This window comes from Pseudochaenichthys georgianus, chromosome 9, assembly GCF_902827115.2.
Source record: "Pseudochaenichthys georgianus chromosome 9, fPseGeo1.2, whole genome shotgun sequence".
Classification (NCBI taxonomy): Eukaryota; Metazoa; Chordata; class Actinopteri; order Perciformes; family Channichthyidae; genus Pseudochaenichthys; species Pseudochaenichthys georgianus.
In genome coordinates this window covers 27,448,064-27,457,085 of record NC_047511.1, presented here as the reverse complement: position 1 = coordinate 27,457,085, position 9,022 = coordinate 27,448,064, and the positions used below count along the sequence as shown (strand labels likewise).

Genomic DNA, 9,022 nt, shown 5'->3' with positions numbered 1-9,022 from the left:
TTAATATTCACACCTTTAAAACTGTGATTATTTTTATATTTTTGTATTAAATGGGTTCCTAGGGCTGCAACTTGTTCAACATGAAATGCCACAAAATCATTGTTTTAATGAAGTACATGTAAAAACCTGCAAATAGTTGTGATAAATAGGGCATTAATACTATAGCTCATGTTGATCCTGTGTGGGCTGAAATGCTGAGCAGGTGGAAACTTTGACCTGATGGTGGGGTCAAAGGAAAGTCATCAGGATTCAAACTCAGGGACCATCAGGGTCTACTACACAAAGTCATATTGAGACCCGTTTGCATTCTTCAGATTTTCTATTTATAATTATTTAGGTTTAAGGTTTGAAGAGGTAAAGCTTTCCGGCATTTGACACGAAAAAAAGAAAGATCAGGGGAATATCTGTATTTCTTCTTCTGTTAATTGTGATGTAAGACCTTAAATATGCAAACACATTACTGTAATATAGCTTTAAGTTACAGTTCAATCAGGCACATTCAGAGAAGTGTTGAGAGAAACAGAGAGGGTAAGAGTTTGAAACACAGCAGGAAAAGCAATTAGGCTTATCGCTTTCCCCCTGCTTTCCTAAGCTTCACACACATAAAGTCCGACACACACGCAAACAAAACAATGCATGTGCAGTTGCCTGTCTGGGTCCAACATGCGCAGAACGTAGCCAGATCAGGTTGCTATTTAACACCGTATAAAATTACAGCGCTAGTCAGGTGTCAGAACAAATTGTGTTCTTCTAGGTCTGTGTGTGTGTCCATACTGGAGTGTGTGTGTTCACTTGTGTAACCCTTCTCTCCTGCCGGCTGTCAGCCAGTTACTTAACTGACGTGTTTCAGTCAACATGCCTGATTTAATAAGGGTTAACTATGTTAACCAACACGCATGTCATGACTCATGCCTCCAGTGCCTACGCATGCATGTGTGAAAATGCACACACACACACACACACACACACACACACACACACACACACACACACACACACACACACACACACACACACACACACACACACACACACACACACACACACACACACACACACACACACACTCAATTCACAGAAGCGCCAGGAGGGGAGCTCAGAGTTCCACCGTCAATGAATGCAAAACTGATCTCTTTACAGAGATCATGTCTCATAACATTTCCAGAAAACCTTCTCCTAAGAAGAGGTCAAAGGTCATGTCTTTATTTCTTTCATTCATTCTCACTTTCCTTTTGGTTGTCCTTTGAGGGAAACATTTCCACTTTGCAAGATAAAATGTCCGAAAAAGAACTTAAATTAATGATGAACCAAATAAAAAATATCTAAAATCAAGGTCCGCTCTCTTGTTCACTCCAGATCTGTGTATCTGAAGGGATCCGTCAGAGGATGCAGTTGATCTATAATTTGTATACTTTACACAAGTACTTTCATTTTATGTTATGTAAAAAACAATGATTAAAACTTAAAAAGACACATTACAAATATTGCTCTCTATAATATGCTGTGTATTTCTTTAAAATGTGCCCTTTTGTATGATACATATTTTACCTTGGGTAGTCTTTAGTATATTTTGATGCTGCTCATGTGCCCTTTTACTTTCCATGTGTGACAACCCCCAGTTATGTCCACCTGTCCACCTCTATCTGTGAAGGAAGTCTATGAGAGTATAGCACGGTATCAGAGGTTTATTGAACTTTAACTCCATGTTTACATGTATTTGTCTGTCACTCAAAGAACATACATCTTTACCCATACTAAGTCCATTGAAAGAGAGAATTGTAGTTTATTTTTAGAGAACTGTGAACTGGTTCACTCTTTGACATTTACATTTTCACACACAATTAACTCTGTTTGGAAATCCCCTTACTTTATATGTTTAGTTGGATTTGCTATGCCAACCAGTTGAATGTTCATCTGATTGTCTCATTTATCAAATTAAGCGAGTCCCTTGGTGGAGGATGAAGACAGAAACATGTGACACTCTTCCCAAGGAGAGCGGTTGCTTTTTATGTTGTGGGAACAACTTTGCACCCAAGGGAGAGACCTTCCCCGTTATCTGCACTCAATAATGGGTTCAGGTTTCTATTTATACTGGCTCTCAATCTTACTTTCTCTCTGCTCTTTTCACTCTGACTGTCACTCGGCCAGCTCTTACAATAATTATAGCTGCTGGCCTTCATAAAAAGGCTGTTACAGAAATAAACCACGGCCTCAGTAGACAGCATGGACAGTTATTTGAGAGATCGAGATGCCTAGGTAAATCATACCATCTGGTTGTAGCCGGGACCAGTCAGATACTCGAGTCAAGTCAAATATATTTAATTTTTGCCTCAGAAGGTGCATATAATTGACCTCACTTCAGATAAGAACAAACTCCCTCTCTCTCAGTACAGACAGACATGCAATAGATGATGTATGTGTACAGAATATTAATGATTCTCACAATGTGAAAATGAATGACAAAGATGGATCCAGGAGGACAGAGATCCAGATCATGTGGAATGAAGTGCAACATGTCAATTTCACATACAGAACTATGTCCTGGATAAAATATGTAAAAAAAAGAAAGAAATCATAGGTAAACTGACTAAAATGCCATTGAAGTAGTCTGGTTAAAATGCTTTACACACACTTCCCAAATTATTTTGTATATATATTTCTAACACCATGAAGTAAAGCCTTTACCATAGACCCTTATAACATAACATAAAACGACTGTTTTGGCAGGAAACAAAGAAACATAAAAAATTAAGAACAAGAATGCTCCTCCTGTTTTAATTAATGTTGGGCCAAGTCTATACAAAATGAGGTAGGCCTATGCATATTGCAACACGTTTTAAGAAGAAGAAAAAACCTAAAACCTCAGAAACGGCATGGTGAACATACATTAGTAATTTACTTTATCATCTGTTAAAGGTAAATCCTTATCATAATGAATGAAGGGAACATGTGTCTTTTAAAATAGGCTTTAACCCTGTTTTACTTTTAAGTTACCATTTTCCTTTTTTACAACATCTGTTTTAACCATTGCTTGATCTGTGAATATTTTACATCAACGTTTTTGGGCATAACGCTAGCTCAGGTCTATCAATGCTTTTACATTTTGTCCAAAGTATTTTATAAATTCTTATTTCAATATTTTGAGCCATTCAGATTATTTTATGGACAATCTAACAGTTTGGTTAATGTAGGCCTTAGTCTGTTGTCATGGTTACAGTCTATTTGTTAGGTTTTTTTCTCCCATCTTGATGCCCTAAAAATAACACTAATAATATTAATAAACCTTTCATGTTTACACACAACAGTTTAACAATAAGCAGCGTCCTCTGCTGGTATAAACCACTAACTACAGGAGCAGGGGCAAACTAGGCTGTTCGTTTAAATAAAGTTTTGTTTTGTGTACAGAGTGTCGATGGTACAGAGCCGCTCAAACATGGCTACCCTAGCAACCACACGCTGCGCTGATAAACATTGCTCGGTAGGAAGCTATCAAAAATCTATTTACTGCATATTTTGTCAAACTGTATTAGTTAGCTAGTCGACAATATTTTAAATATCTCAAATGTTATATAAATATCGGTGAAAGCAGAAGATTGACGAACTCACGCATTACAGGAGAGGGAAGGTGCTTGCTCTCTTCATTGTTTTGTCATTATTCATTGTAATTATCAATAAGTGTAATTATTTAACTGTAGGCTTATAGAGAACATGTTGCTCCTACAAACTGCTGTCCGAAAACAGATGCCTTGTGTTAATGTAGACTGTCTATGCTTACTTGACTCTTCTCTGAAATCTATTCAAATTGTTTCCCCTTTCCAAATGTCTTTATTTATTTTATAACATATTTAAGTTTAGATTGATGGAATAAATGTCGTGGGACCAAAACTAGCCATGGTTACTTTAATTATGTTCCTTGTTAGTCTTAGGTGTTTTGTAGGTTTGAGATACTGTATTGATGTATAATGCTGCATGCACTTGTTGGACATGCAAGTGTTAATAATCTTAGATATTCAAAAGTATATCTGCTTGTGACTGGGCCCCTATTCTGAGGATTTATTAGGGTGTCCCATTGCACATATCTCCATTAGGCTATGTATTGTAATTGTAAACAAAACTGACCTAAATTGATTTGTCCTGCGGTTCCAAATTGACAAGGGCTCATTACTCCATCATGGAACACAATTTAAAGGAAGTTTTATGCAAACTGGATTAGAAGTATACCTGTTGTTAAATTTCACATTATAATCTGGTATTGTGTTATATTTTCCCTAAATGAATTTGAGCAGGGAGAGGGAGATTCCAGCCCTGTCCAGCAGCCCTGCTCATCACCTCCTGTCAGCAGTGAGGATCAGAAGCTCGCAAGGCAGAATGTTGCGCAGTTTCTCAGGGAGGCCGAGAGAAATAGGAGGGAGTAAGTGAAGTACAGCTACTCAGAGTTATTTCACTTTAAGGTATACATCTTTAAACACTAAACTTTTAAGGTGATACAGTGGTTCAGTATATGGTGACAAGAACCCCCTACAATAAAATCCAACATTATCACAAACTGCAGCACTGCAAAAGAAGTGTGTTTTAAACATAGTTTTATTTTCTTGTCTAACCCTTTGTTTCATCTGTGTGTGGGTGTAATGTCTAGCCCTTAAGAACTTCACTCACATATTTTGTATTATATTATAAATAATGTTCTCATACTGGCTCAACAATAGCAAGAACTGATTTGGTGCTGCTTGTCACCACTGTAAATGAAACAAGCAAACCCATATTAAACGTTTACTTTCAATATTAATATAGTTATTATTGTTCAATATGTGTACTGTATATAACTTAACCAATCACTAAACCATTCAATCACAACAAATAAATCCTTAAACTTGTGAACAGTTTAAACTTTATTATCAGTGCATCCTCACCGGTCAATAATGTTATAAACCCATTTTACTCTATTCTTTCTTCTCAGGATTGAAAAGTTGGAGAAAGAGAGAACACTGAGTGTCCAGTGCAGAAAGAATGGGTGGACTGATGTGCCTGGAGAACTAGAAGAGTATGAGAAATTGCTGGAGGAAGAAAGAAATGCTGAGAGTGGGTCTTTTTTCACTACAGTACCCTAATATGTCCCACAGATGTTTTATAATGTGTAAAGTTGACAAGTCCTGTGATTGTAAAACCATGTTGAAGGAACCATGCACATTCAACACTTTACCTCTTTGATAGAGCAAACTGCCATTCATAATCTTCTTTGCATTTGATTCTTTAGAAATCCATCTTCAAAAGCAGCTAGAGAAGATTCATAACGGTGTGAGGAAATTTCAGAGACAGCTAATAGATGTGAAGCCGACTCCTGAGTGTAAGTGTTGTACCTCGCAGTGATTCTTTACCATTCATTCAGCCATCTTGTGAAACAGTCAGTACTTTTTAGTCATCATTTTTATAAACATGTGTGCCATGTCGCTTCTTCAATATAACATGGTATTGAAAAGTAGTGTACTGCTCAAAGAAATTATGACCATTTTAGCGTCATAATCATGTACCATGAGAATCAGATTGTTAATAATATTTCTGCATATCTATTTTCAGTGATCGAAAGACTGAAGGAAATAATGACAGCGGTGGAAATCTCCATTAACAACCTAAAGGAGGAAGAGCGGTCATGGTAATCAGAAAAACAACTGTATTATAAATATTACTTACACACCAATACATTTTTAATATAATAAAATGAAAAATATAAATAAATAAAAACACCACCGCACTAACATGTTAAACCATTAAAAATGACAAGGTCATACACACCCAAGTAGGCAGAAAAAGTGACAGCTTCTGATCAGTGTTGGCTTAACTTTAGGAATGAATATTTGTGATCTCATGAAAATACAATAAATAGTGGTATTTTTTGTTTCTCTGATTCCCTTAGCGTTGAGGAACTCTTGAAAGAAGAGAGGACATGCAGACAGGAGATCACGGCTTATGAGAAAAAGATTGAAAACCTGAGCCTTGCTGTCAAATCAGACCTTAAACTACACACAGCTCCCACTGTTAAGGTCTGCTGCTCTTCTTATATCCCTCCTCGCTATATTTCCACTGTTTGGCATCGTTAATGCAATGAAACAAGTTTGTGTTCTGGCAATACATTTTACAATTAATGCAATCAATAAATATCACAAGATTTTGCTGCTTTTTACCTCTTGAGACTATAAATAAATAATAAGAAAGTGTGAAAACACATGTATTAAGTATTATAAGAAGTCAAAAGAGATTCACATTTTTTAAAAATGCATCTAGAATTCTGCAGCATTTTATTGATAACATTGTTTTTTCCATAAGACCAACCCCCCAGACAGAGACCTCCCAGCAGAGGTCCTAGCAGTGGAGGTATTCCTGCTGAAGACAGGAGGCCCGTGCGGAGGCTGGGACAAATATGACCACCAAACCTTCCTTAAAGTAAGAAGTTATTTTAATTCAGTCTTAAAAACCTGCCCTTTAAATGCAATTTTTGTATCTACTGCCAACTTCCACTCACAGGTCATTGCACACAGTCACTGAACACAATCCATAAACTAAAATGTGATTGCTTCATGCAACTACACATATGCCAAGCCAAATGTCGATAACAGCAAGACACCTCTCTAAATGAGTCTAAGCTGTTTGATTTCCAGGTCTGGACAAAGCACAGCGGGCAACAAGTCTACAGGAAAGAGGCCAAACTGTACCTGCCTGGTAAAACATTGGAGGAGATAGAGCAACACGAGGACTGGCATCAGGAGCTGATCTACCTACAGGACAGTAAGAGAGAGGTAGAGACAAAACATGTATAACTTTAAATCAAAAGCAAACCTTGTTTTTGGTTTCCATTTGTGTTAACTGTCTTCATACTACACCCAGGCCATTCAGCGGTGGAAAGCCAGCAAACATCAGAAACGCCAGAACAGAATACAGAGTCAGGAGGCAGAAGAGGCAGAAAAGAGTGAGAGGGAGGCCAAAGTCCAGGCTAAGCAACACAGGTGAGTCGGAAGTATAGCAGTATAGAACTAAAAACAAGAAAGACACGCAGACATTGACTCCATGGTTAAAGGCAGCAAGTCATAATATCCCACCAGAACTGATGAGCACCCTTAGTGTTTCATAGGTCACCTTAAATTGAGGTGAAATTGGTCGGCTTTACTTCCTAGTTTCCCAGTCTTTGTTATTGTCACTTTATTGTTTTTTTCTCTTTCATCGTGTTCTGTCCTCTTCTGTTTAAGGACTGAGCAGGAGAGAAGGGAGGCAGAGTTGCAACTGGAGAAGTGGAGGGAAGAAAAGCAAAGGATCGAGGAACAGGAAGAAGAGCAGAGGCTGGCTGAGGAGACACAAAAGAGGAAAAAGGCAAAGGTGCTCTAGCATGTGTGACAAAAGTAATGTGTGCTTATTTCTCATCAGATATAGCGCTTCTGTACTACTCTGAAATCAATACACATGCATACAGTGATGTGAATAGGTGCAGGGTTGGTTATCTGAGGAAATATTAATGTATAGCATTTATAAAGCATTATTTCTGCTTTCAGGAAGAGCGGCGCCGGCAGATGGAAGTGAAGCTGAGCATTGAGGAGCAGCTGCGACTGAAGAAAGAGGAAGAGGAGGAGCAGTGGAGGAGGAAGAGAGAGAAGGAACAGAGAGAGATGGATGAGAGAAGAAGGGAGGCAACCATAGGAATCCAACGCTTTAATGAAAGGGTACAAACTTAGTCTAAAAATCACAGAAACACAAGTTGTTCGTCTTTTTGCCTGGTGTTATGTCTATTAGAGGCAAGGCTTTCTGACCAGAGCACAGTTTTTGTTATTTGAGGTTGTGCAATGTATTTAAGGGAGGTGAGGTCACTTTACTGTGTTGAATACAAATCATGCCTCTGCTTTTTTTCTGCAGGATCTTCTCAAGGTGGAGGCAAAGCTTCAGGAGAGACAGCGGAGGGAAAGAGAGGAAGAGGAAAGACAGAGGAGAATCACTGCTAAGTTGAAAGAAAAGGTAAGGCTTGTAAAATTCATGTTAATTGTCTCTCAAATGGTTAACACAAAGACAAACATTATAACCACAAACCTGCAAATCCTTAATATATTAAACAAACAGAGTTGTGGGTTTAGTAAAGGTTGATGTTTATGCTTCATCCAGGTGGATGGTAACGTCAGCAGAGACCCCTCCAGGCTTACCCGTCCCACCAAGGGATGGGAGGAACGAATGAAACACATTGGACCTACAGGTGGAGGGCCTGTCCTACAGATGTTTCACAGGTCTGATTGCAACAACTGCTAGGACAGGTTTCTGTTCAACAATTCTTTGAAAGATTAAAGGTGATTGAAGCTGAATCACTGAAATGTCAAAATGTCATTTTGTTGCAGAGCTGTTCCCACTTGGAGACAAGGCCTGTGATGAGCATCAATGGTCAACTGAACAGTCCTGAAACACATTCCGAATGTGCCTTTTAAATCTACTGTTTACTGCTTTACATCAAATGTAATTACATTACGCAAAACTACTATTTTAAATAAAAGTTTAGCCTCTTACTTGCTGCTAGCTTTTAATCCCAAACTAAGAGGTATGATCACACCTACCACATTGTTTTTTTGTTTGTTTTAGGATTTATTTAAGGTCTTATTGAGCTCTGGAAGTGTTTTAAGTCTCTACTAATTACATTTTGAATGAAATCACATCCTGATTTAATTTGTGCTGCCTGTGTTCTTAATTTCTCGTTTATTATTTTTCATCTTGTCCTTTATTTATTTTATAAACTATTTTGTTATTTTATTGTATTTTTCTCTCTGTGAAGCTCTTTGTACTCTGTTTTGATAAGTATTCTAAAAATAAAATGTATCTTTATTTAAAAAACCTAATTTGCCTTTTTGTGACATATATATTTTGAGAGAGAGAGAGAGAGAGAGAGAGAGAGAGAGAGAGAGAGAGAGAGAGAGAGAGAGAGAGAGACTTGCTCTGGCACCAACACTTCCCACTGAGTCAGCTGTCAAAACAACACTCTTGTAAATAGAGAGAGAATAAA

At 37.7% G+C, this 9,022-nt stretch overlaps 1 protein-coding gene across 2 annotated transcripts; it reads left to right on the top strand.

Moving 5' to 3' along the window:
* Nucleotides 1-3,414: 3,414 nt before the first annotated feature.
* On the top strand, nt 3,415-8,798 carry LOC117452912 (coiled-coil domain-containing protein 112). 2 transcript variants are annotated; one of them, XM_034091725.1, is made up of 14 exons: nt 3,415-3,478; nt 4,287-4,411; nt 4,958-5,079; nt 5,255-5,344; nt 5,575-5,650; nt 5,912-6,038; nt 6,322-6,438; nt 6,654-6,791; nt 6,880-6,998; nt 7,239-7,365; nt 7,539-7,706; nt 7,897-7,995; nt 8,140-8,258; nt 8,367-8,798. In XM_034091725.1, exons 1-14 carry the CDS (start codon nt 3,434-3,436, stop codon nt 8,395-8,397), a joined length of 1,503 nt encoding a protein of 500 aa, XP_033947616.1. In that variant the 5' UTR covers nt 3,415-3,433; the 3' UTR covers nt 8,398-8,798. The 2 variants fall into 2 exon arrangements, with proteins under 2 accessions (XP_033947616.1, XP_033947615.1); XM_034091724.1 differs by having other exon boundaries at nt 3,425-3,478; nt 4,284-4,411.
* Nucleotides 8,799-9,022: the final 224 nt, after the last annotated feature.